The sequence below is a fragment of the Pygocentrus nattereri genome, chromosome 9, assembly GCF_015220715.1.
Source record: "Pygocentrus nattereri isolate fPygNat1 chromosome 9, fPygNat1.pri, whole genome shotgun sequence".
Classification (NCBI taxonomy): Eukaryota; Metazoa; Chordata; class Actinopteri; order Characiformes; family Serrasalmidae; genus Pygocentrus; species Pygocentrus nattereri.
Window position 1 is genome coordinate 10886904 of NC_051219.1, and position 13737 is coordinate 10900640.

At 43.0% G+C, this 13737-nt stretch overlaps 1 protein-coding gene across 6 annotated transcripts in view; it reads left to right on the forward strand.

Annotated features, from left to right (window-relative positions):
- dlgap4a (discs, large (Drosophila) homolog-associated protein 4a) overlaps positions 1–7637 on the forward strand; it is a 196062-nt gene extending 188425 nt beyond the window's left edge. For 5 of the 6 annotated variants that reach the window (XM_037541623.1, XM_017717907.2, XM_037541619.1 and 2 more), the window contains 3 exons: positions 1336–1427; positions 3538–3690; positions 3817–7637. In XM_037541623.1, the coding sequence (XP_037397520.1) occupies positions 1336–1427; positions 3538–3690; positions 3817–4044 (473 nt within the window). In that variant the 3' untranslated portion in view covers positions 4045–7637. The remainder of the gene's footprint in view (positions 1–1335; positions 1428–3537; positions 3691–3816) is intronic. The other variant, XM_037541620.1, reaches the window with a different exon arrangement.
- The last annotated feature ends 6100 nt before the right edge of the window (positions 7638–13737 follow it).

The following is a 13737-nucleotide window of genomic DNA, read 5'->3' on the forward strand; positions in this document are numbered from 1 at the left end:
TAGAACGTTTGTGTGCTTTGCTTGTGTCAAAATCAGCCATAATTCATTTTTACATGACCATTTTTCAACCCCTGTTTAGCCCAAGCCCAGGCGGATTTTGTCACTGTGCCTGTAATTCACACGCGTCTTCAGGGGAACGCAAACTTTCTTTTTTTCTTTTCATATTTTCTGTGTAATTAAACAGGATGGAAAAGTCCTTCAGAGTGGTTTGCCACGAAATGCTCTGTGTACAGAAAGTAGAGCGCGTCAGAAGTGTTCACAGTGGTGGTGATGGGAACCAGGCGTCTGGGGAGTTTACTGCCTCTAAAGGCTCCCTCTCAGAAAGAGATCACATGAAATAGTCATGAACACCCAGCCTGATGTCTGAGACACTGTTTTGCGATGGTTTTGGCCTAAGAAATTATTTTTAAATACGTTCGTGGTGGAGGTGGAACGTGCTGGACAGCGAAATAGTCCCAAAGGAAGCCTCAGTATTATATTTAAACAGGATTACTTATAAAGTCCCGTAAGACTCGTGTGGATTCACTGTTATTTACTATACAAAACTAAATCTGAGAAATGGCTATTAAGTTAAGTTTCCCCACAACTGGGGAAATTCCACCTCCACATTTAACCCATCCGTGAAGTGAAACACCACATACACACTAGTGAGAACACACACACACACTAGGGGGCAGCAGTGAGCCCAGAGCGGTGGGCAGCCCTATCCACGGCGCCCAGGGAGCATTTGGGGGTTAGGTGTCTTGCTCAAGGACACCTCAGTCATGGACTGTCGGCCCTGGGGATCGAACCGGCAACCTTCCAGTCACAGGGCCAGATCCCTAACCTCCAGCCCACGACTGCCCCAACTGCCACCTATACTTGAGTTGTTGGCGCTCTGACCCCTGATTCCTGTCAGCACCACTGACCAGCTATTTCACATCAAAGCACTCTGAATGACCAACATCTCAACAGTCGAGTTATGCAAATCCTTGTTTGTTTGTTTTTGTTTGTTTGTTTGTTTGGTCTTACAGGCATAGTAACAAATATAACTGCCCTGCACTGTTTGTCCTTCTCACGTCATCATAAACGGGCAGCTAAACTGCTGTAGGCTGAATGGCCAGTGATATGTGAATGGTTGTAGTAGGACAACCATGATGATCTCACAACGTGTAAACACTGTATTATCCAGGGTTTGCATGAAAATGTTAGAAGAGTACAGGCCCTTTAATGTAGGTTTGAGAAAGCAGACCATCGTGGTGGAGGCAGGTTTGCAGTGCAGCAGCGTCTCTGCCATAAAAGGGTAACGTTTCAGCTTAAGAGTCTCTCACTGTGTGCATGTGTCTGTGTTTGTAGTCCTGGGGAAGATCCGCAGTGCAGTGGGCAGCGCTCAGCTCCTCATGTCTCAGAAATTCCAGCAGTTCAGAGGCCTGTGTGAGCAGAACCTGGTGAGTTAGTTTCCCTTTCAAAGAGTCCCTTTAAAGGAAGAGCGCTATGTTCTAATGCTGCTAGTGAATGGAGGCCCGTAGGGATGAGCTGGAACTTTCACAAGGATCTGAAAAGTCATCAAAGTCTTAAACGTTGAATAGTAAATTAAGCCTTTTTTGAAATGCAAGTTAGCTCGTCTCTCGTGTTCTACATTGTCAAGTTGAAGAACCCGGAGCTGTCGGAACTTTATTCTCCACCTGAGGGCAATCTAGAGCCAGCGGCTTATGTTTACACTCATGGATTTAATCTAATAAAATAAGTTGCGTATCTGCGGTCAGAAGAAAACCGTAAACCTCCGTTTTTGTCGTTTTTCAGCTTTTGACAAAATTAGAACGTGCCTGTTGCTCTTTACGCTGTGTGTGAATTTCATGATGAATGTGCTAAAAGGAACGGCACAAAATGACTTGGGAGAAATTCTGGTTCCATTGACTTGCATTAAAAATAAAGAATGTTTTTTCCTTCTCCTGTAAAGCTGCCGTTTTGGAGATGTTTTAACCCGACAACAGCGATAGATGCAAAGTTAAACCGTGACTAAACTAATATCATTAGCCGAGGTGAAAGCGGACAGTTGGCACCTGTCTGTTTATTGGCTGCCCTTTTCATCATTGTACATTTCAAGCCACATCACCTTCTGTTATGTATTGCAGCAGTAGTGAGGTGCCGAGCGTGAGGTGGCGTCTCGTGTGCGACAGCTTTTTTTTTTTTTTCAAATACACCTTACAGATTAGAAAATCATGTCCGTGACTAAAATGCCCGTTCCTAGAAGCTAGTAGTGACCAATCAGAGTTATGGGATTTTCATAATGTTAATTGGTGGCTGTTTGCTTTCACTCATTGGCAACATTGGCATTAATGAACCATCCATCCAGCATAAAGCCATGGACTCTCTTCTGTGTGATCTATTTCATTCAGCTCTTACTCGTTTAACCCCTTAAGGCTGTTTATGCCATTTTAACCATTCTTTTGCATTAATAATGTGATTTCTGTTGCGTTTATTTGATAGAACAGAGTGAAGAGGTTTTTCTTTTATTGAGTTTGTGTCACAAACTGCCATATTAATAAATATATTAATGAATGAATAGGAATAGAAATGGGTTCATGTGGCTGAAGGAGTTGCATTCAGTGAGTTTTGTGCTCCGTTTTCTTTTACACATTCTCTGGTCTTCATTAAACAAACATGCATGAGTCCATATGGCTGTGTCTTCTTTTATAAAACACCTGCCTGATTTGACTTCCACGGCGACGAAACGTGAGATTCAGCATGTTTAGATAGAAGTTTGGGTTATATTAACACCACCGGAGTGTCTGCAGCATATAACAGCGTTTATACAGCCCATTTCACAGCAACCCACGCAGATGTTTGTCTAATGTTTGTCGAATTGTGTTCACACAGTCCGTTTCTCTATTCCTTGTGGTCTGAATGTGTAATACACCTATGGTTGCTGAAAGGCCCGATGGTTTTGGGGTTTTAATGAGCGTATTTCCATAAAACCAAACCATAAAGTCAAGAGTTATGAGCAGAGAGAGCCGTATGTGAGTATATGTGGAGCTTCATGAACGCTGGTGTGGTGCTCATAGTAGTGCTGTGTCAGAGCGCCCCCCGGTGGTTCATGGAAGCAGCTGAAATGAATTGTACAGGCTGAAATGCTCTAACAGTGATAGAAACAGCCTTGACAGTTCTTCTCTGACTGGTTGATTAGCTTCATTAACAGTTGTGATATTATTAATAATAATAATAATAATAAGTTAAATTTATATAGTGCCTTTCACAAACCTGAGGACGCTTAAGTTGTGCATTTTAAGTTTCTGCTTCGTGCTTTTCCTACATTTCTTGCAGCTTTTCAAAGTGAACTCCCTGTAGATTGAGTGCTATTCAGATATGATTGAATTCAACGAAACCGATGCTCCGTTTTCTCATTTGGTCAAAGAGCAGCCGAAAGTGTAGTCTTTTGTCCTGTAGCTGGTGTTGAAAGCTTGAAGGCTGTAATGACGCCTTTACACTGTCTCTAACATGTTCCTGTTTAAATTTAGTGTTAATTTAATGTACTGTTTTGGTGCTGCTCTGAAACAGGATGTGAATGCTCAGCCGCGGCCCACGGCTCAGGACTTGGCTGGATTCTGGGACCTGCTGCAGCTCTCCATAGAGGACATCAGCATGAAGTTCGACGAGCTCCACCTGCTCAAGTCCAACGACTGGAAACTCCCAGAGAGCAGCAGCAAAAAGGTATTACTGAAACTGGTTATGTCAGCTGGGCCTGGCTAAAGCCGGGTTAGTCCACTGATGTGACCGTCTGCTTAAATTGGTGTCCAAACTGTGGTTAAAGAGCAGTCCTTCACCTGTCGTCCGCAGGAGGAAAAGAAGCAGCCGTCAGCCACGACGCCGAAGAAAGTGCTGAAGCCCAAGCCGGCCGCAGCGAAGGAGAAGAGCAGCGGGGAGTCGGCCGCGGACAAGCAGCGGCAGGAGGCCAGGAAGCGGCTGATGGCCGCCAAGCGCGCAGTGTCCGAACGGCAGAACTCCGCCACGGAGAGCGCCGACAGCATCGAAATCTACGTCCCTGAGGCCCAGACGCGGCTCTGAGACACGCCCACCCCTGCGTCTGCCTCTGAGCGCAGGAACACAGGCCCACATGGACACGCTGCAACACCCATGTGACGCCTCCTAGAGGCAGAAAGGAGGAGGTGTTTAAACAGAAAGGAGCACAGCAAAAAATAATTTGAAAAAAAGAGAGGAAAGGAAGAAACAGCAGACTGTGACAGAAGCCACAGAAGAACCTCCATGCGACGTTTGTTACTGTCTATTCTTGTTATACTAAGTATTATTATAACAAGCTGTAATTATCTCATGGAATATATCGAAACTTTTTTCTTTTGTCTGTAAATTGTGTTAATATCTCGGACGGGGAGGCGACACGTCCCTGGCCGCGTTGCGTGTGTAAGCGAGTGTGAGCGTGTGCGTTTTCATCCGAAACCCTTTAGTCACTCCATGCAGTTCAAGCCGGCCCCATCAGCTACCGCTCATTTTGAATCGGCCACAGAAGCACGCACTCAGGATTCTGCACGTGTGCACTTGTCATTCTTTCATCGACGCAGTCTTCCTCTTGTTTCCCTATTATTGTTGTTGTTGTTATTATTATTATTATTATTATTATTATTATTATATTTCCTTTGTCAGCCAGTCAGAACTCGTGGGAGTGTGTTTTAGGGCCTGACATACAGCGCAAAGTTGCATTTCAGCGAAACGTAGGAGAACATGAATGTTTTTGAAGGATATTTTCATTGTTCCCTCAGTTTGGGACTTTAGAACTCTGTAGATTAGCGATACAGAAACGGTACGTCAGATACTTGAAAACTCGTCTAGGATAGGACCTTTAAAGAACACAGCAGTGGCTTTCACTCCTGGAAAAGTTCTCAGTCAAGCTGGTATGCTGCGTTTACATGTCGGGGTCGGTCCATGCCTTGCTGCTCTATGCGACAGGCAGCCATGGTGACCGAGCAGGTCTTTATTTGTGGTCTTTGCTATTTAAAGGGCCCATATCCTACATTTTTGATTTTATTTTTCCCTCAAGTTCCTCTTATGACATTTGTTTGGTTTTATGCATCAAAAACATTTTTGATACATATAAAAAAAATGATAACTGACTTTTTCAGCCTCTTAGAACAGTCAATTCTTCTAAAGCTGACTAATTTAGAATGAAACGGGCTGTTTTTGTTACTGTGTCTTTAAGACTGAAATGCAAATGAGCTGTGTTTTGATTGGCTGGCCTGTATTTGTCCAAGAAGCGGTCCAGCCTGAAATGCTCCTTAGAACTTCCGTGTGAGTGGGTGGGGCTAAATTGCTGGCTGAATAGGTGGCTGTATGTGAAAGTGTTTACATGCAGTTAATAATCCGATAACTGCAGGAAGTTAGATTTTGTCAGTAATCTGATCAACAGGTTTATATGAACTTGAGTCATCAGATAACGTGACACCCGGGTCTCTACGAGTCGGACAGTAATCAGGTTTGTTTCGCTACCAGTCGGTAAACTCACTGAAGCAGACGAGGCGTAAACTCGTTTCATGTCGAGCTACTAAAAATTTAACATGCGTCGTCTAGAAAACGAAGAATATTTAAGTCCTTAATTTTGTCAAACATGCATTTGGCAATTTCACACATGCGCAGACTGAGAAATCCGAAAGAAATCGGATTGAGTTCACATGCACTGAGAAAGCGGATTACTGAGCTGAAATCCAGCTCTGTGTATTCCATTTTTTAAAAATCGGATTTCCTTGCTCCGATTTAAGAAATCGGGGTGTGCTGTTTACGTGACCCTTTGAATAATCAGATAACTTCCGATTAGGATTGGATTATTGAGCATGTAAACACACAGTGATGCACCGACATGAAGTTTAAGACGCAGGCAGCTGAAAACGGAAAGAAACGGTTCTTTTTTTATACAGTTTCCATTTTATTTGTTTGCTGACAAAACTTCGAAGATGATGATCACTATGTTGGGAAAGAGATATTAAATAAATATTAAAAGTTGTAAAATTCTGATTTACATAATACTTCATGGTAATACTTCACAGGCACCTGAAGCCGGATTCCACAGCGTCTCAGCTATGAGGATGGAAAACCTCTCTCTTCCCAACCTTATAGTGGCTTAAAGACAGTCTGGAGTTTCTTCAGCAGGAGTTTCTCTGTTAGCCAGTGGCTTTAGTGGCCGTCACGTAGAGAAGAAACAGCCAGAAAGCCACACCAGCAGGAACTAAACACGTTTGCAGTAACAACTTTCAAAACAAGAGGTGGAAAAGGGCAAAAGATGTTGAGTTACTCCACATTATTGATGTAATCCCAACCAATTTCAACCAATCTGTAAAACTAAAAGGCATCCAAGTTAAAGGCTGCAGTGAAAGCAGCAGCAGAGGACCGTGCTTGTAGTTGAGTGTTGAGTCGCTGCTGCTCAAACTGACCGTGTCTGTGCTGACCAGAGCAGGAGAGCGAGGAATATAAACAGCGTTTTTTCCTGTTTTCTTTATCGTGTTCAAATCCGACACCAATTTGCAGACCCGTAACATGTTACGCCTTTTTCTGCCTTTCTGGGCCAAAAACCAGAAGTGGCACTTCAAACCATTTTCAGCTGCATATTTTTGGTGGCCTGAAGTTTCGGTGCAGCCCTGAATGTTGGTTTTCTTGGCCTCGCAAAACCAGCGAGTTCAAAACGGGCTCTTATTGTACCGTAGATTGGACTGGACAGTGAACAGTAACAGTAATGTTTACAGTCTTCATCAGAATGGAATATTGAGTTTTCTTCGATATGGGCCCTTTAAAGTTTTAGCATACGGTACTGGGTGCATATAAGCTACAACGACCAGATGTTCGGCATCCAGCTGTCCAAAAAGAATCAGCATCTGGTGCAGTCGCACACACGAGTTGGGAAAACTAAACCTTTTGAGGAAATATTCTGCAAACCGCTGCCGCTCCTGTTGGCGATGGCAGAGGTTTTCCGCTGCTGCTCCACCCAAAATAACGAGAGATCCGGTTCACCGCCGACCCCTTTAGTCACTGTAAACGCAGCGTTTAGTTTCTCGTGAGAGGGAAAGTTCATACATGTCATTCCTGTTTTATCTATTTATTTTTTATAACATGTTCATTTGTACGCAAGTGATTTGAGTGCTTTGTGCACTTGGAACAGTGGGAGATTCTGTGTTTCAGCTGGGAAACATTAGATTTCATGCACTTCGCTCCTTTAACGAGTTGCTCAGCCTTGTTATGCACAAATACACGTACAAATGTGAAGTCTTAAATTTGACCATCCACTTTTTTTAATGCCCGATAAAGCTTCTAAAACAAAGCAGTGATAATCTGAGGAACAATCGCTCGGATCACGTTTACCTTCTTGTAATTGTAGGTTTTTAACGTTTATGTACTTTAGTTGACGTTCTTTCTGTCTGTTGTCATCATCCCATGATTTCATGTGTATTTTCTCACGCTGATTCTCTGCTCTTGTGCTTCATGAATGTAGGTGTGTGAAACTGTTCTTGCAGTTTTGGCTGAGCTGGATCAGCTGGGTCCCCACGATGCTGAAACATTCCTCTGTTTTCACATACAGCGGCCCTTCGAGGTCATCCCAGATTTGGGTTTTCTCATTTTTATATTGGATATTAAAAAAGAAAAGAACTTGCTGTACCCGATATCCTGTGATTGTGGATTGAAGACAAGCCACTCGTTCTAACACTCCTCAACGTGGCCTCGCTGTGTCCCCTTGATGCTGTTTTAAAGGATGTTGCATTATTTTAGTAGCTGAAGTGATTTAGTGTTGACTTCAGGGGCAGAACATGTCCAGAAACCATTGAGATCAGACCCCAGTCCCTCCCAGAATTGGTGGACAAATCTGTTTATAAGCCATGTCTGTAAACTGCTGTGGATTTCTTCATATTTCAGAGCCGTAGTATCCGATGTGCTGTCTGCATTATAAGTATTGGGTAGCTACTCCAGATGGTCCATAACTGATGATACTTCATTCCTCTGCTGCCTTTAGTTGGCGAACTAAGGCTGCCAGGCTAGTGGTAACAAAACAAAGGCAACACCCCACAGTTCAGAAACAAATCATACGGCCAGGCGAAGCCCGTATTCACGTTATGTTTACAGAAAGGTTTTCAAAGTTTGTGTTCCCAGCTTTCCTAGCCGAGCACACATGCATTCCAACTGAACAATCCGCTCCTCGCTGACCCCTCGCCACTTATCCTGAGAGTGGCCACTTGTGTAATGCAGTTACGACACACCTGCAAGTGCTGAGTGGATGTGTGTGAGGACATAATAAATAACAGGCCTCTGTTCGGTTCTGAAGCTTAACGCTCGCTGTTGGTCAGTCTTCACTGTGAATTCGTGATGATGGTCCATGTGATGAAGATTGTCACTGAATGTCATTACAGAAGCAGCAGGAGGCAAACAGGGGTGCACAATACACCATGTGCTTCGCCAGTTGATAAGAAAACCTAATTATTATTGGTGCATCAAACTTGCGTCTCATCATTTGACACCATTTCTCCCTCAAATCTACGCCGATGCAGTCGCTGCGCTTCGTAAGCGAGTCACAGCACGAACATGTTTGCAACCCTGTGGTCGGGTATCCACAGCAGCCACACCAAGATCATCAGTTAAATGTGGTGTGAACAGAGCATTTCACACCAAAGCGGCCTGAATGACTTCACGTCTTAATCGTTCCATCATTCAAGTTTGGAAAGCTTTAACACTGTTGGCCCTGAAATTCCATGTGGGGGAATTCTTGGTGACCTGCTGGAAAAACACTCATGCTAGTAATACCGATACCTTGATTTCAGTCCTGAACCCTGACTGGCTCTTTTCCAAAAGTAGGTGTGGCTTACACCAGAAATGAGGTGCTGGATGTGAGTGTATATAGAAGCACCGATGTTGGTAGCAGTTATATGGCTTGGACTTCAGGCAGCCAATCAGCAATCTAGATTTTGAAAGGAGCACGTTTATTGGCTAAATTGATGCCAATATGATGCTCAAGACTGCTCAGGTACTGAAATTTGGTATTGAATGACATGGGATTTTACTGGTACTGAATTTTGCCCTAATTAATAAAATTGCACATATATAATTTATTTGTAGGACCATTAAAGACTTGGAAAACAGCCATCAACGTCCAGCCAGTGTCCCACGTTTTATAAAGACATCTTCATACTCATCTTCATCCATCAGACATGTCCAGTCCTGCCAGAGCTCCTCTAGAACACTTCATAAACACCACCAGTTGCACCACCTTAGTTGTCATGTTTTCCAGAGTGATGGTCATTAGCAACGTTTCCATCCGAAGGATTTTTAGTGAAAAATGTGTAAAACACTTCAGAAACTTTGTGGATGTGGACAATGGAGATGGAAATTGTGGGTAAACTTTTATTCTATTATTATTACATTATTATTATATCATGTGACCGATTTCTCTCGCCTCTACAACAAAACCAAACGGCATGTTAGAGGTAGAGCTGGACTGAGAAGAAGACGGGAATGTTTGCAATAGGAATGCCGTCAATTTTCAGCTCATTTTGAGAAAGTAGATGCCCATAAAAGACTAATGATCTTAACAAATCATTAGAAAAAACGGTGAAATAATTTGATATGCGGGAGCTTTTCCGTTCACACTTGAAATGTTGCAGTTTTGTGTGTAAACTTGCAGACAGCTTTTTACAGACGGAGCAGCGGCGTTCCACTTGGTGAAGCACTGACCGCTTCAAACAGCTGAAAAACATTGCCAAGCTAGTCTTGGTTTAATGCCAGAGACCAAATATTCTCTATAGGGTTTAAATCTGGACTCTGACCAGCCAAGACCAGAAGTACAAACCATTAGTGTTTTGGGCTTTGCTCAGTTGTTTTGCGTTGGGAATGTATGTATAGAAATAATGATGATTAACAAAATGTGGATGGAGACGTAGCTGATGAGTTTGCTCATCTGCCTTGACACCCCTACAGGAAGCAGGAGCGCTAGGAGGTACAAATGATCATAAAAATGCGCAGTGAACATGATTCCAACTTGGGGTATTTAGCAGGACCAGCCTATAGAGGAGCCTTGGGAGTTTCATACAGCTTCAGTGGCAAATCCATAGAAATAATGCAGCGTCTTCGGTTTGTTCAGCATTATGTCACCTGATATTTTGGTTGAGATGTCCATCAAGATTAAGATTAAGTGACCCTTATTAGTCCCACAACGGGGAAATTTCACCTCCGCATTTAACCCATCCGTGAAGTGAAACACCACATACACACTAGTGAGCACACACTTGCCCGGAGCGGTGGGCCACCCAATCTGCAGCGCCCGGGGAGCAGTTGGGGGTTAGGTGTCTTGCTCAAGGACACCTCAGTCATGTTCTGTCGGCTCTGGGGATCAAAGTGGTCCCCGGTCACGAGGCTGGATCCCTAACCTCCAGCCCATGACTGATCCACCGTGGATTGATTGAAATTCATTGAAGGGTTGGTTTCTCTGATGCCTTTGGTTACGCCTTCTTCATTGAGCCATATAATGAACTTTCTGTAAAAGTTTGTGTAGTTCGAGTCCATTAAATAAAAAATTTGGGCCTCATTCACCAACTGAACACAATTCTTACGCAAGTTTTTCCAAGATTGGCCTGTTCCCTGATTCGGGATTTGTTCTTGGGTAAGAATAGAGTCTACGCACTCTAGAACACGTCAAGAATTTGACGTAGACTTTCTTACGTTTCTCAAGAAAGTGTTTAAGACTAAACTTCACCACTCTTATTTACAACTTTGTCAACTGTCCAAGTCCAATTTTCTTTTAAACTTAGCAAGGTAGGACCATCCAAGTGCACCATTAAACAGAACTCTCAGAAAGCTGTAAGAACAAGACCACCAAACAAGATGGACTGAGAACAAGACTGAGGTGGTACCTGACTGACTGAGCGTTGGTTCTCTCGCCTGAATAACAGACGCTGGCGCACTGGTAGAATTCAGTGTAGGCGATGGTAGTCTATGGGTGAAATGGCCTTCAGACCCATATCGGTGCCTCCTACTTGCAACTATGTAAAGATCCATGACAAGCCACCCCCAAGGATCCCTAGAAGTCTATAGTTACCGTGGCTTTTGCTCTGCATTCAGTTTAAATTGCATCATTACTTAAATGTACTTCATTTGTTTCAATGTGAAAAATTACAGTTTGCAAAAAGGTGAAGAGCAACCCTGACTTTCCGTCAAATTTGAATTGTAAAATATCTCCCACCCAATTTAGTATCTGCACTTTGAACAGAATTCCTGAGCTTTTTCCCCACTCAGCTGTGAGTTATTCCTGGCACTAACTGCGGCATCTAAAGGCTAAAACAGCTAATTTATCTCAACTAGAAAGACTAGATGCTTAGTCGAAGTTACTGTCGTACAGGCCTGTCTGAGGGTGAAACTGAGGGAACGTCGTCCAGGCGCTGGATGTTGGGACATAGTTGCAAGCTAGCTAGCTACCACACTTCATCACATGTAGCTCATATTGGAGATAATATGAGTGGCACCTGCATTTCAGACTTAGTCTACAGTTCTTTTCTCTCCTTTTTGTGCTGTAAAGTGAAATAAGCGTGAGGTGTGGTCACCTTTCGGACGTGTATAGCTCTGTTGGATTGTAAGACGCTGACAGGACGTGTTTCACTGTCCAGAGAAATATTCAACTTTTTGTTTTTGTTGTTTTGTTTTTTTTTTACATACAATCTTTTTGTCACTGTCATGACGTGTTATTACTCTCTTTGGTTGTGTGAAGTCATTAACTTCCTTCATTTACACGAAAGCATTGCTTGATAACAATGCAACACCAATTCATTTGAACAGGGAAGGCCACATAATGAAGCTGGGCAACTATAAAACACGAGGATTTGGAGAATTTCAGTCAGTGCGGTGCTGAAAATCTCCACTTGAAGCATTTTTGTGAGTATCGAAGTTAGAAAAGATGCTGGTGCTGATACCCGCCAGCTGTCTTACATTAGCCAGCCAGAGTGGGGTGTGATTATTAGCCCATGGGGTGTTTTTATCAGCTAAAATGTGGCAGCCACCTTGAAGCCTGAATTTGAACTACTTTTGTCCATGTTTTTCAGAAAATATATTATCGACTCTATCAGAGAGAATTGCAGTTAGCACGATGCTAATTTGTGTGATAGAAGCCTCCATTGCTTGTTTGCTACATTAGCCTTGTAGCTCCAGTGCAAACCTAACAAAAGTCAAGTTTGGACACCGAGCACGTCTTGTGTGAACTCAGTTTTCAGGTCGAAACCTTGGACGTTATCAATCGAAACATTTTTGTTGCCTATTTATTTCTTGCAGCGTCATGAAGTTGTTATAATCAGACTGAAATGTAACAGGATTTACTGAGAGAGTCGATTTCACCCACCGCATGATCATCTCACCCATTTCTACAGGTCTTATTTTGCACCGATTGGTTTACAACAAATGTCTTGACTAAGTACTGATCATATTAGCAGCCACACTGTTAAAAATCCAGCAAGTACAGTTCTAGGATGGAACCTTTATATTGCGTGAAGGTTCTATACACTCTATAGCTTCACTCCGGAGAACCCTTTTTGGTACCCTTAGCTGTACTGTATTCACTGCCTTGTGCTTCATTCATTTATTTATTTATTTATTTATTTTAGTTTGGTCTCCCCGACATGGTCACCAACTTTTACTTCATGCTTCTCTTGATTTATCAGTCTCACGTGATCTTAACGGGGTTGAGTTCCGCCACTGTCCATTTTGGCCTGGAGTGCAGTTCGGTGAGTTCCCTGCTCAGTGGCGCTTGCTAAACCTGGTAACTAACTTCTGAGCTGAATCGAGTCTGTTTGAGAAGCACACCTGCCGAACTGTGCAGGTATCCGGCCCTCCAGGACCGAGTTCCCCACTCCAGTCCATCACATTTTAACAGAGTTTTGAAAACGGTCACAAAAGTCAGCCATTCATCCATGCAAGACGTTTTGTATCGGCTTCATAGTCGCCACTGAAACCTGAAATTTGAGGAACAAAGCAGGCAGCTGGAGTGTCAAGTACTATTCAGTTGGGATTCGCTTTGCATGGAGAGGTGGGGCAATGCAATTTTACCACAGGTCATCTGCAGTGTTTATAACTAATTCGGATGGTTTGACTCGCGCCAAAAAAGGGGGTAGAAACCATGAAAAACCAGTGTTTTATTTCTCCTAAGCATCTACTTAGCTGTGAATGGCATTAGCTTGAGAATTTGTATGTTATTTTACATGTTCAGACATGAGACGGGACGATACATATCGGCGAAAAGAATAGGAACAAGTGTTTTTATTTTTAAGAGTAATTTTCCTCAGAATGGACTAACATTCTTACTGCCATGTCAAAAAAGTCCATAACACTGTCAGTAAAAACAATTTGGATGGGACTAAATTCACTGAGACCTGCAGATAAAATTTAGATTAACCTTCCTCCTCAGTAAAGGTAATCCCGTCTGGATAGTTCTTATATCAGGCGTGTTCAGCCTGGTCCTGGAGAACCGATGTCTGGCTGTGTTTGGTGATTTCCCTTACCTGTTGATTGCCAGGTTTAGTGGGGCAAGAATACACTGTTATTTACTTCTACCATCTTTTTTAAATGTGAGGCACCTCTTTATCTTGGCTTGTAACTCACTCACTCGCATTAAGCAGGCTGAAGATTCTTCATAAGGGGGCAGTCAAATAGTTTTTGATGCTTTATTAGAGGCTGCGCTTCCCATCATTGAAAACTGTCCTTGTTTTAATGTGTGTAACTATATTGTTAGGAATT